This window comes from Indicator indicator, chromosome 18 (assembly GCF_027791375.1).
Source record: "Indicator indicator isolate 239-I01 chromosome 18, UM_Iind_1.1, whole genome shotgun sequence".
Lineage (NCBI taxonomy): Eukaryota > Metazoa > Chordata > Aves > Piciformes > Indicatoridae > Indicator > Indicator indicator.
In genome coordinates, this window is record NC_072027.1 from 10,184,530 (window position 1) to 10,199,179 (window position 14,650).

At 36.3% G+C, this 14,650-nt stretch overlaps 1 protein-coding gene across 2 annotated transcripts in view; it reads right to left on the reverse strand.

The window, feature by feature from the left end:
• The window catches only part of GABRB2 (gamma-aminobutyric acid type A receptor subunit beta2), a 132,370-nt gene that overhangs the window by 14,060 nt on the left and 103,660 nt on the right, over positions 1–14,650 (reverse strand). For both annotated transcript variants that reach the window (XM_054388896.1, XM_054388895.1), the window contains exons 6-8: positions 5,141–5,278; positions 4,046–4,198; positions 2,685–2,929 (exon numbers count right to left, since the gene is read on the reverse strand). In XM_054388896.1, coding sequence (XP_054244871.1) covers positions 2,685–2,929; positions 4,046–4,198; positions 5,141–5,278 — 536 coding nt within the window. The remainder of the gene's footprint in view (positions 1–2,684; positions 2,930–4,045; positions 4,199–5,140; positions 5,279–14,650) is intronic.

Here is a 14,650-nt window from a genome sequence, read left to right on the forward strand (position 1 = left end):
CTGGGATCTCTCCATGCCACAGAATTCAACAGCATAAGCAGGGCACATGTTAACTTCTAGCTTGATTTTGTAAGCAATAGTAGATGGAGAGATCAATCAGTATTTCTCTCACCAACCACCTTTTGTTGTTTGGAAAGTTGTAAAGAGGCTGTTACCAAAAAATGGTATTGGAATTGGAAGAAATCTAATGTAGATTTGATGTTCTATAATGTATGAACAAAGATGCTGCACTACAAGCAGTAGTTTCAGTAATTAATTACTGCCTTTTTTTACAATCTCTATGCTAAATGTAGTAATGGTTGCATAAAGTTTTCATGCTTGTGTTTTGAGGATTGTTACTTATGGCATTAATCTCTTCTTACACAGTCTCTGATTCCGATATTCCGTGTAGTGATACAAAAGTTATCTATCCAGTAATATGACAAAAGAACACACACACTTGATAAAATCAGTCCTTCCATGTTGGATTCTGATTACAGATGGAGTGTTCATTTGGTCACATTTCTAAAATACTCGGATTTTAATGGAAACCTGCATCTGAACCAAATTAGGCAATTCAGGCCCATTTCTGGTTCTTTTACATTAAAATAATTACACAATATTTGCCCCTCTTTCATAGATAAAACATTCAGGTCCATTAAATATGAATCTGTTTTCTTGCTGCTGGTCAAACAGCAAGAACAGCTGTCAGCTCCTTTCCTCCTCCCCAGAGCAGTCTATGCACAGTAGGACAACGCTCTCTGATCACTGCTTTTTTCTTATCCTCTCCCATATAATTTTCTATCTATTGCTTAAGGGATTGTAAACCTGATTAGCAGATCAGAGCATATCTGGATACCAGAGCAGAACAGACTGGAAACCATGTTGGCCTGGTATATTAAATAAAATGATTTGTACAAAAAAAAAAAACCAACCAACCAACCAACCAACCAAAAAAACCCATACTTTGTGATAATCCTGTAGGATTATTATTTTCTGGTTAATTTCTGCAACAGTTATTGGAATTAATTTATTCTGCTCACTGGATTGGAATAGTACACTCATTAGTGGTTTCAGATTCTAGTTCATGATTAGCAATGTGTCACCAGACTTTGGCTGTTCTGCTAGATGGCTGAAAGTTTCATCACGTGAATAAGTACTTAGAAAATATCACAAGTGAAACACTGCACAAAAATACAGCTCAGCTATTGGTGAAAACAGCAGCTGTGGACCTTAAATTTCAATTGCTGTTAGAGGAAAGATTTCAGGTAGATGCAGATCTCGTCTTATAAAATGGTTAATAGCTTTGATTGTTTAGGGCAAAACTGATTTTTTAAAAAAATAAACTTGAAAATTAAATAAAAACTTGCAGCTTTTTTTTACATTGCTGAAAAATCAAGAGAAAGAAAAAGATTTTACAGTGTCTTCATGAATTTTACAGTGGTAGATGATCTATGGCACCACAACATCAGAATTAATCTCATCATTAGGTGTTTGCCTTCAATCAGCAAAGCATGTTTCTCTCAAATGAAAAAGGAAATTAATGCATGGGTGAGACCTGAGCCATGACAATAATATAATCTTCCATCTTAAAAGACCATAGACTACAATCTATAAAAACTGTTTTATGCCATCAACATGCGATGGATTATTATTGTTCCAGCAAAAAAACAGAACAAAATGTTCTTCTGTCTGCAGGCACACTATGGTAGCGTAGAAGTTCTGAACAAACATGAGAAATTCCACCACAAGAGCTATATGGAACATATGTTTCCACTTCACAAATGATCACTTGGTATTTTCTGATTTAGATTTTTTTTTTATCTCTCATTGTGATTTTTCTTCCCCCTTGAAGTATCATGCTGAATTGAAAATTTGAAAAAGCTTACCATGCCAAAAAAAGATAATCTCACTTGTTTCATTTTATTTAACTTTCCAGTTCTGCTTGTGTGTGAAAAGTTTACACATTTCACACTGAGTACACTTTTAGCATTCAGCCCAATTTGCCACTGTCATCCAAAAAGGTCAAAGTGAAAAATGACAAGTGTTTTATGATAAGTGCTCCATTTTCATTAAGTATAATGGATACTCATTCCAAAAGTATGTATCTTGGCAAACATATTTTCTGCTTCAATTCTCCATCCCCATGGGACCACTTATAGATTCAAAATTAAGTGTGCAGCAAGTTGGTGCTTTATTTCTGAAAAAATTCTCATTTGGTCAACAGTATCCTGGGCCATTACATGCTGAAAATACACAAACTTTTCAAGCTTTAAACACTTCCATAGCAAATATTTCTTATCCAGGTCATCTGAAATAGTTACGAAAATAGGTCAAATTTAGGTTTAATTTCCAATGTTCCATACAGCTCTTACTAGAATATGAGCTATAGCCATCATTTTGGATTTGTTCCTTTGGAAACAGATTAGACATATTCAACTCTATATCCTGACTGAGAAAACATCTCACAGTAAAGCTTAACTGAGGGCATGCTTTAGAAAAAAACAACATTCAGTACTCCAGGCTACAGGCAGCAGTCATTGGTGAGGTGGCTAGGTACGCTGCTCTGCAGAGCTAAGACAAGATCATAATAATCCCACTCCACTCATTTTCTACAAGAAATTACATTTTAAAGCTCTGTCTGGCAGAAGTGAAAGTCTGCTTTCCTGGGGCAATGCTAAAAATATATCTCCATTTCAATTTACCTTATTGACATCCATTCGCAACTTCTCATTGTTGGCACTGGCAGCTTTCTCTGCTGCTTTCTTTTGACGCTGTGGTCCTCTGCCAAAGAAGATGTAGTTGACCAATGCATACTCCAGCAGAGCCATGAAAACGAAGACAAAACATCCCATAAGGTACATGTCAATGGCCTTCACATATGGAATTTTGGGAAGAGTCTCTCGAAGATGGGTGTTAATTGTTGTCATTGTGAGCACAGTTGTGATTCCTGGAAAAAAGAATTGACAGGTGTATTAATAGAGTTTTAAATTTCTAGCATAATAGGTTATAATATTCAAATGCTAGAGCTGAAGAAGTCTAGATATCTTTTTCTTGGTGGAGAAAAACCCACTCCCAACTTCTGTCCATATTCCTGATTTTTGTCTTTTATTTTTTGTACAGCAAAGAAAATTACACCAGCAATAAACTGTGTTCAATCAGGCAAAGAGTAGTTGGATTCTGTGAGTGTGTGTTGAACCAGCTAAACTGTAACCTTCTCTAATGAGCCTCAGTTACAAATTACCAGTCTAGAGCCACTGTTATCTTGCTCTCCTCCAGCATTTTCAGGATGTGTGCAGTCTTGATTGTAATGGGATGATGCTACACAGAAAGGCCTTGGTAACTTGCAGACAGTATTCTATAAAGTTCAAATGTCAAATTCTCAGCTGTGTATTTTATTGTGATTTCCTTATTTTATCTGTATGACAGATGCACTGGCAGGGATTGGTCTGACTTATGTAAAATTTGGCAAAAGATACTCTTACTTATTTTTGTAACATGCTTGAATCGTCTCATGAGGGGTACAGTATAAACAAACACACATGGGATTAGTGATGAGATGCTAAGAGTACTCTAGAGATTAATTAGGAGAATGTTTTTGCTTTTAGAATGTAAGGTACACAGTAAGGAAAAAAGCCCTCAAAGTAAGGAGAAGTTACCTATACAACCCTAGTAAAACTTTCTTCATACCTGAAAGGAAAATGAATTTATAGTCCATAACACAGTACTGAATGTGAATTCTGGACTGCCCTGGGCAAAGCAAAATAAACACATTCTCTTTGGAGAAAAAAAACAAGCAGTGCAACAACAACAGAAAATGTTGAGACAATTAGGGTAATTCTGGCTACAATGATTATACAGTTAACTAATTCAGACAGGAAATAATTTTAATTTTTATTTAAATTGTGATGATTTAAATGCTGATTTAAATAATATGAAGCTTAACAAGCCAGACATAAAAAGATCTAACAGATTTATTTTTAAAATCATGCACTATCCACTAAGCCAGAAGCAAGAAAAACCATTCAGCTAATGCACACTGCATGAGATGTGTAAAAATGCCTACCTAAAGCAACTCTTGCAGCTGAAGCATCATAATTAATCCAGAAGGAAACCCAGGACAGGATAGTGATCAGAATAGAAGGCATGTAGGTCTGCAGAATGAAGTAACCAATGTTTCTCTTAAGTTTAAAGCTGAGAGACAGCCTTGGGTAGGCACCTAAAAGAGAATATTTGGTATGGCCATAATTTACTTGTATAAAGCCTGAAAACATTTTTCTGTCATTTTGGCTTTACGGTTTCATGCAACATAGAGTACACACAGAGTTGAAAGATCCAGGATAATCAGCTGCAGAATTTCTAGCATGAATTAGGATTAAACAATCTTTTATTCTAAGGGTAGCATGATGCTCTAGGTGCGTATCTGCTAATAATCTTCACATTCAACAATCAACATCCAAAATACATTTCAGAGCATCCACGTGTACAAATGCTTCTTTCCTGACAAGCTGCAGTATTCCTGCTTCAATGTCAGCCTTTTTGTAACTTTCTTTCCAAGCAATGCAACTGGACACCAGAACTATTTTGGTGTATGAAGCACTTGAGCAAATGGCTGCCTACACATCGTTATTCAAGTTCTGTTTCTGCTTGCCTTTGAAGAATTTGGGGGGACACAATATTTCTATACTCCCTCCAAATGTCCTTCTATCCATATCCATGTCACATAGCAATAACCAAACTCAACTCCTGTCACTCTTAACAATTTAATATCACTGAAATGTTTTAGTCTAACACATCCACACAAGGAATGCCTAGAAATAGCAAGACAAAGGTTCCTAGAATTTCCTAAAGGCTGAGTTACTTCCAGTTGGCTTTAGAGCGCTGAGGTCTTAAGTGGCTTAATCAGTTTCCTATGAAAACAGAAAATAGCAACTTAACTGAGCCTTAACAAGACAGCTTACTGTATCCTTCTCGTATGTTAATGAGTGATGCCTTATTATGAAATCTGTAATTAAAACTGCTCCTTTCAAAACTTACACTACTGCTCTACTTTATTCCTGTTCCTAATTTTTTTGCACAGGTCCTGAACTTCACATTGAGAATTAACCAATTTCTAAAAGTCCTCCCAGTGAATTCCCCTTTTAGCTTCCCTTCCACAAACCTGTAGAGAAAACAACATTCTTGGTGATAAGCTTGTAGTCTACAATGGAGAACTGTGGCAGTTCGATCTTTGTCACTCCTGTGACTGCATTATCACCCCCACGCCAGTAAAATTCAATGTCATCTGTTGTATAGCCATCTATAAAAACAGAATGGAACAGTTAAGATACATATCTCTTCTGAAATCAGGGAGAGCAGCCCAGAGAATCAACTCAGAAAATAACTTTGAATATTTCTAAAATTAAACTATTACTAACACAAACACAGCAGATATAAACATAGACACAGGTAATTCTAAATATAAGTTCAAACGGCAATCCTCAGTGTCTTTTGATTTAATTTGTTAAACAAAGATATATTATACTCAAATATTAATAAAGCAAACTTTTAAAAACAAATTATATGACTACACACATCCCATATATAGACAGCAACTATACATTCATCTTAAGGTAACTTCTGATCCCAAGGTTGGATATGAGATGTGAGTTTGCTGTAATTTCAGCCTCTGGGCTGAAACATTTGCACTGGTAAGTGCTTCTAGACCTGCTTCATTTGCTTTAAAAGGTATTTTCCCTGGAAGATCAATGGTACATGGATGGAGGTCATTAACCATTGTGTTCATGGGTAAGACATGCCTGCTTCAGTAAGATATTTGAAAGGAACACATTTATTTCAGTACTTTTGTGAAGGACAAATCCCTCATTTAGTGCATTAAGTTTTTTGGTAATTTTTCCAAGAGTTACACAGTGTGAGGAGTATGTGCAGATTCTGCAGACCTGAAATTCATTAGGTTGTCATGATATCATTTACGTTTCTGGTCATGAGTCTATCTGAGAAAAGAGCCAGACAGTTTACTTATGCTTCCTTGTCTACCACCACATAATCTTTGTCAAGTTGCGCTCTAGAATTTCAGACACAAAAATAAAATAAATCCTAAAATAAAATACATGAATAAACTGGATGATCATGAAATGTAAAAGCAAGGATATATTCTGAAAAAAAAAACAAAAAACAACTTAGTTTAGAAAGAATAATATTACACACCTTGTTGTGAGGGTTCATTCTTATCTTGCTTTGTGAGATCGCTGACTTTTGCTGACATTCTATCCCACATCTACCGTGCCCTCCAACAGCAAGCTCCAGAATCTAATATCATTTACTGAACTTAGCAGGTGAATCAAGGTAATTTATTTAATTTTGAGGTTATTTAACTATTAAACTTCATGTTACTAATAAACCAATTTTTTTTCTTTCTGACAAATGCTATACTACATTACAGCAAAACCCCAAAACAAATCACACCTTTTTACATAAGAGAAAATACATTTATAAAAAGCCCAAGTAGTTATTCTTTTTTTTTTTTTAGAACACCTGTCAGTACTGCACAACTGCCTACACATGGTTTGACTTGAACTGTCTTATCATACCAGTGTTCATGCAGAACTCCAGGTTTTATTTTCCAGCAGACTGCCAAATGCTCTAGCATTCTCTGCCTCAAAACTGTGGTTAAGCCTCTCCCTGTATTCTCCCAGCTTCAATACTAGTCAAACATCAACTACTTCTTGAGGAAAGCAGAATTCCCTTGGAAAATTTCATCCAAAAGTTCAAATTGATGAGTTCAAAATACACAGGTCTGGGCTTCTCTGGGGAGACCGTGCAGAACTCCCTGCTGCTTAAGGTACTTGTTCTGGGGAAACGTTAACCTGAGACTATAACACTGAATGACAAGACTTGTTATTAGGTATCAAGAACAAGAATTTCAGGAAGTCTCTTCAAGCTTTCATTAAAGTACTTCTCTCTCTTTCCAAGATGGATAAATTATCCCAGTCATTTCATAACATGGAGAAGGAGAGAAAAGAGAGAGTCATCCACACATGAATGGTATTGTGTACTGCTGAAGTACCCAAAGATAATTGGATATAGGTCTAGTATCTCTAAAACATCTGCTAGAAGAGAGAATGGGCCTATTCATGTCTCTAGTGGATGTTTTACAGGTATTAAAGTCCAATTACCTGTAGCTATAATAAACTCCATCTGCAGGCATTGGGACTCAAAACAGCTCTACTTACAAGTTAAAATTCTTTACAGATCAACCGATTTAAAATAGTAAGAAAAAGGCAGATTTAATGAAGACAGATTTAATGAATTGCAGCTCAGTATTTCTAAATTATCAGGTCACATGTCAGTAATGGAGAAAGCAAAACATACTAAACCCCAAAATGCTACAAGTAATTTTTGCAAGCACCTGAGTTTAGTATAGCACACTATTTGACTGGGCTTCTGAAAGACTGTTTTATTCTATATTAAATTGCACATAGCACTGCTACCAGCACAGAGGATCTGATTGATTGCTTTTTCCTAAATCATTTATATATCATCAGCAACATGATGTACTTCACATTCAGGAAGTTCAATTTCTTATTTCTGTCATGCCTCACACATCAGCAGTCAACCAAATCAATTCATTGTCCTGGTAATATGGCACCAATACTGAGAAAAGCAAAGCATTCTCAACTCCCATCAACATGGGTAGGGAGTTTATCATTGCCCATACTTCAAAAAACAGATAATGAAATAGTGCAGAAGAAAAACAAACAATGGGTAGAACACAAAATAAAAACCTCTTCATAAAGAAACTACAAAAAATGCCTATTTTTTTTTCCCAGTCTACTTCAGAGAAGTCAAAAATTGGAGACCCTTTAGACACAAACAACAAAAATGAAAGCTGTGGCATTACTGACTAAGCATGAGAGTACTTAGACACACAATGGTTATCAGAAGCTCCACACAATGGGAAAATAGAAGCCAACTTTTCTGAAAAACTCCAGATTTATCAATAGTATTCACTACCTCACAATGCATTTCTTTTACATGACAGCTAGGCTCAATTTTAGATTGATATATAGACACACATAGACATCTACAGCATGTAGACTGCATAGGAATTCCAGTGGTCCATATTACTATCTTAGCACCTGGAGATCAAAGAAAAGACATTTGTTTATTTGTGGAAAAAAACAGTTACATAAATATGCAGAACATTGAAAATGTGGCTAAAACAGAGAGAGTATTCTGAGGCCATGCATTAACCTCACTCTACTCTGAACAATCAGTAAACCACCTGAGCATGGCTTGGCACATCACTGGGCAATACATGCATACACTCAGCATCACATCCTAGCTAAGGAAATCTCCTTCAGCACTAACAGAGAGACAATAATATTGTTGAGAACTTTTGTAATCCTAACCTCATCTGCTAAAGCTTATCCAAAAGAAGTTTACCTCTAATTAAATCTTTTATCAGCAATTCTGGACATTGTCAGCATGGAAATAGCATGAAGCACATTTTTGGCCAATTCAACACTTTTTGCTGAGCAGGTCTGTAAGCTCAGTGACAGCTGGCACTGTGTGATCTTTCTGATCACTTGAGGTATTTGTCTTTTGCTCACCAACACACGACACAGGAGAATCAGTTTACAGCATGTCCTGGAATTAAATACTATTATAAAGCAACCATTTACAAGGAAAAGAGCACAATATTCTGGAGAAGACCAGCTGCATTATACACATGGCTTTTGACAAAACTCGCAAAATTAACAATACAGGAATCTATCAACTCATACATAGGGACTGAGTACTAAACCACCAAATTTCTGCTATCTCTGCTGTTATTAATTAGATTTTCTTTGCCCAGCTACAATATAGTAGCTTCCCAAAATAAAAAGCAGAGAACTAGATACCAGACCAAAGGAGATTATTTTGGTTAAGAGTACACAAAATATTCTTACCTTAGTCTTAAGATATTAATTTGTTCAAATGTAGGCCACAGACTAATTGAGAAACTTCACACCTACAAGCCCTGTACCATGAGATGAATACTATACAGAAATATTACATAAATGGTTAAGTTCTGCTTATATAAGAGATGATGAACACCTTTAGAAGCATCATCTATGCATTTTATTTATTTTCAAACATAGATCCACCACTGTCTCCTTTATGAAGAATTTCTTCAGCAGTTTTGCATTTGCACAGAACAAACAGCAAAATTGCTTATAAAAACCATAATCAACATGCAAAGCATACTTTGAAATTCCAAAACCCTTCAGAACATTCAAACTTGGTTCAGTGCATCACTTCGTTCTTCATCATCCATTTATTCATTCGATAACATAGCCAGAAAGAATGTTTGAGGTGTTTCTTTGAATTTGCAGAGATCTTCAAAGCTGAGGAGAATACAAGTCCCCTATTGCTGAAATCAATGGGGTGATACGAAGGAGAGAAGGAAAGTCAGAGTTTGTGCACTGCTGAACACATTTGGTATCAGAGAAGCTGGAAAAAGCACATCATAGTTGTTTCTCTTTCCTCTTTCTCACCCCTCAAAATTTGGTCTTTCTGCATAAAACATTAAAATTCTTCTTACATTTCACTTCAAAGACTTTCTACCCTGAGGCTTGGAGGATTTGGATATAAAAGAGGACATACAATTTTCTGACTACAGTGAAACTCAATTGATTTTTAGATTAAATTGGTAACATTCTCAAAAAACAATAACCTTCAAGCTGTACAAATGGTTCCTTACTGAAGAGAGTGGGATGGGGAGAAGAAAGAAGGGAAGGAAATGTGACTCCATAATTACTGTAGGACAGTATACAGCCATTAAAAAGAGGTGCTTTGATGGACAAGTGAAATTACAGAATTGATTCCAGAGCTCAGAGCAGGTTTTTCATGGTGTTAGCAGAACCAAGTTTAATTTTCAAGTAGGCACTTCAGGCTGATTCTTGCTTTCAGTAAGCCTGGCAACTCACTGGTGTCCTGGCACAATGTATTAGATGCCATTGCTGATTATTTTCCTGAAGTTTTCAATTAAAATAACTTGTACTTTGGGGTATTTTTGCTGCCAAATTCTTTCAGAATTGAACTTCCATTATTACAATGATCAGAAAGATACAGGAAGAAATATGGGTGTAATAACAGTCAAAAATTGGATTCTACTACTTGATCATTTCTTCTTGTTTCCATAAACTCAGTTACTCCCAACACTATGCATGACATAGAACTTACCAGGTTCAACACTGTGGAGATCCTGTAATTCTAAGTGTTCCTCACATAACAGAGATGAACAAATGCAGCACAGTGGTGCCTGGTGATATGAAGCTAGCAATGCCTAATTAGCCCAAAGCTGGTGCCATGTCATCAGAACATCTTTCTGTGACTCCAGCAACAACTAGATACCACACTATCCAGTGTTAATCTCTCTAGTTCTATAGGCTGGCAATTTTTGTGTAGCTTGGAGTACAGATCTTTCCTAGATATGTGGGAACTCACAAATCGTATGCAAGAATGCTCTTCATCTTTTTCTTCTCATCTCCAGCATCTTCCCTGCTTGGTGTTTTCTGCAGACCAAGCACCATGTTTATGATCTAAGCATACTCCAGAACATGTATGATACATCTGGTGCACTTTTATCTGTTTAAATGTCTCAGGATAATTGGATAATCTGATTGAGCATGGCAGGCATAATATCACCTGTGAGAAGTTGGTCAGACCTGTTTTGAATGAACAGAAGGAAGCCACAAATACCTGAGGCATAAACACCACCATTGTAGTCCTATGCTGTTATCTTAGCCATCTTGTTCTGTTGACAGTACACTTCCTCAACCAACATAATTTTGAAGACCTGCCAGTATCTTGAACCTAATCAGCCTCTTTCAGCCTCTGCTTAGTCTTCACTTGGCAAGTTTCTTGTGCCATGCTTCTGTGTGTCTGAGCAAAATAATTTGGCAGTATCTAACTTGCAGATTTGAGGAAACACCTCTATGCATGCAAAACAGCTAAAGTTGAGTATATTTTGCATGTGTATTCTCATCAAATAATCAAATATGAAATCTCTTATGTGCTTTTAAATGAGGCATATGTATAAGTAATGATTCAATCTGAAAATGCTATCATCTTTTTTACATAATGAAGATCCACCATGGGTGCAGGGGGAACAAATTTCTGCACTTTGATGCAAACATACTGAATTTCTGACCTGTTTTCCAAAAACACAGTTTTAAAGATCAACAGAAATGCCATAAACCCCAACATTTTGCATAAAACTGAAGACAATTTCTGATGTTTGAAAACAGCTATTATCAGCTACTGTCTCTACCCTTTAGTAGGTCACATTTCCAGACATTTATTATACTAAAACATAGATCCATGCTGAGTGGGTGTAAATGGAAAATTATTGTCTCCTCCCATCCTTTATTAAGGACAAAGATCATGTGGGGAAAACAAATACTTGCATTTGTTCCCAACCATCAATTTAATCATTGCAACCTGTAATCATCCTTATATGTTTTGATCTGATTCCTACACTTTTATCTCATTTGTCTACATTAACATGAAATCTGTGCAGAGGAAAATCAGTGTATAAAGCAATTACGTATGCTCTGGAAATTATGATGGGGTTAGATACTGAATATTGGTCACTAACAGGTAAATAAATCTCCCAATTTTCTTACCCAAGAGGAGGATTCATTGAAAGACTCTATGTCAAACTTTCACCCTTTTATGAGGCTTAATGGTCAGTTTTTAACATGCTAAATCATTTAGTCTTACAAATCTATGTTGTCCGCAACCCATTATCAGTCTACATTTTGAATGCTGATGTACATTAAAAAAAAAAAAAGAAAAAAAGGAAAAATGAACAACATCTGACAACCTTAACATTATTTATAAAACTGCATTAATACTCCACTCTGCTTAATTATTCCCTAACTGTATTAAAAATCCAAGGCCACAAGGAGAAAAATGTAATTTGTAGAAGAAAGCCCTGCTGGCTGGTGCCTGTGGCATTCATTCAATTTAGAAAAATATGTATTCATTAATATATGTTAGCTTGCAATTGAGTATGAAGCAATGTTCTGGAATATTATTCTGCCTTTATCTGTAGTACTTAGGACAGCATGGTATCTATAATATTTCTACTTTTAAGTAAAAATCTTGTTATGAAAGAATAGAAGCACTGCTCTCATCCACTGTCCAACAACAATATACTAAAAAACTGTTATTGATAAGAGCTTGACATCATTAGAACATTAATAAAACCCCAAGTTTTCACATATGGAGAATTAAGGTTGGTTTTGGACACTTAACCGAGCCTGCAAAAACAAAATTTCTTTTAGTAATGTAATTTATAATAAACATTCTTTCTAAAGCCAGAGTTTCCTAGCTGGATAAGTCCTATGCCTTCTAAAAGATTTTTTCCAAGGATAATTACATGCACCTTTGCTGTGGAGAACTATTTATACAGTACTGTGTGAATGAAGTTCATAGGAATGCTAATTATACACCCAAATATTGTTTGAACTATATCAATATTTCCTAAAAATTGCAATAGACCTGTAACATTCCCAGATGTCCTTCATATAGCCTGCTTAATATCACAAACCACATTGCTGCCTTCTCAAAATTCTTCAGTGGGAGCTGTGTGCCTCAACGCTTAGAGGACTTTTCTGTAGGAAACTCTTTTGTGACACATATTGGAAAAGACAGCACAGGTTTGTTGGCAGTATCCCAACTACCCCCCTAGGATGCTGAAAGAGGGGGAAATACATTCTTTTGACACAAACCCCTCCAGGTTATAGAAATGGTATACAAAGAAAAGTTATTTGGCAGGTAACAAGATGCTAATGGTTGTGGATAGGTAAGCACAAGGTAGCAGGAAGTGGAAGTGTTTTAACGGGAGATGAGACAAGGCCAAAGAAGGAGAAAGAAATCTACCTCAGGTCTCTGCATTTAATTGGCACAGAAGACACTAAGCCTGAAGAGCTCCAAGCATGCTACTAAGCAGCTACGTTCTCTGAAATCCATGGCAGAGGCAACCCTCTTTCACATTTTCCTCACTAGAAGAGTTTGCTTTAGTCCACTTTCAAGTTTTGGGTTTTATGTACCAGTAAGCCACGTTAAATCCTGCTCTGCAGGTAATACCTCTTTTACCTGCTATCCTGCATTCCTCTCCGGTTTGCTCTGACGTTCCCAAGTGCCATGCAAGAAGATTTCATCACTGCATTTCATATTTCAGAAGTTTTTAAGTTAACAAAATTGTCCAGAACTTTTCTAACATTCATTCTTCTTCTGAGTAGCAACTCCAGGCACTGCCTGAGGCTATGCCTATTTCTTGAAGTAGATGTGACTGAGACAAGGTAGTGTCAACCCTTGAAGGAACTTTTCCCTGCAAGCAGATTTTAACCCACTCTGTTGACTTTCATTCTGTTTTCCTTTAGCTCTAGTATCATAACTGTGTCAATATGCAAATATGTATTACATAAGGTGCCTCTTGGGCTGGAAAAGCAGGATTATCTGCATGTAATGTTCATTAAAAAGAATCCAGTACAATATTTTAACACACATAAAAGGGAATCAGCCTCAAATACAAAAGTCAAAGCACTACATCTCTATAGTGAGAGCCCCATGTGGACTGCACCTCTCTCTTGCCTTTGAAATTACTACCCTTCCTTCAAAATAAACTTAAGAGAACAACACATGAATAATACAAAAACATATAATACACAATGCAACAATGGAAAATGTCATTATTAGTACTCTATAATCACTATATTTTTCTGGTGGAACTGCACAAGTTCATTATTGAAGAAATTATGACTCAAATTCTATTTCAAACAAAGAAAAAATATAATTAAGCAATTTGACAATATTTTCACATGAGCCTACAGTATTCCACACCTGTGTTTGTACGGTCCCTATTCAAACTGCCTTCTTCCTTGCACAGTGATATTCCTAAAATATCCTTACAAATTAAGGCTTATTTTCACATGTGTGTCAGTATCTGCTTATATTCCTATTTTCCAACTGTTGTTCCTTTGGAAAGCGTTATCCTGCATGTGTGTCTGTGCAATTCACGAATCAGAAAACTCCTATTTGCAGGGAATGCATCGCTTCTGTGTAGAAGCAAAAACCCCAAAGTCCAATGTGCTCTGTTACTGTAAACATGAAAACTGGATTAGCCCCCTGCTCTGTAGCATCCTTGGACTCCAGGAGGCTGTCATGGCTCAGAGCACATCAGTGCCTCAGGTATCTAACAGCCACCTTGTCAACACATTTATTAAGCCACTGTCCTATCTGTGGTGCTCCCAACTTTGTATGTTAATTGAATTCCTGCTGCGGTATGTGTTCCAAGTACATATATGCTGTAGTACTGATTAAGAAATATTTTATTGCTGCTCTTGTATAAGGTAAGCATTTGTCCAAAGCTTAGAATGAAAGGTCTTCAAAGAGATAAAGAACAAATGGGACATATATCTTGGGAAGTACTGAGTTGAACATACTGATCTCTCTCATTAGAGTTTTATCATATCATTTTGACACAAGCTAGAAGTGAGAGCACTGAAGAGCTGAACTGCCCCAAGTGGCTTTTAACAACCACTTTGACTTGGAACATATAGAACTGTTAATATGAGCAGATGAGTGGAAAGGCCACAAACCAAATGTTTTCCCAGAC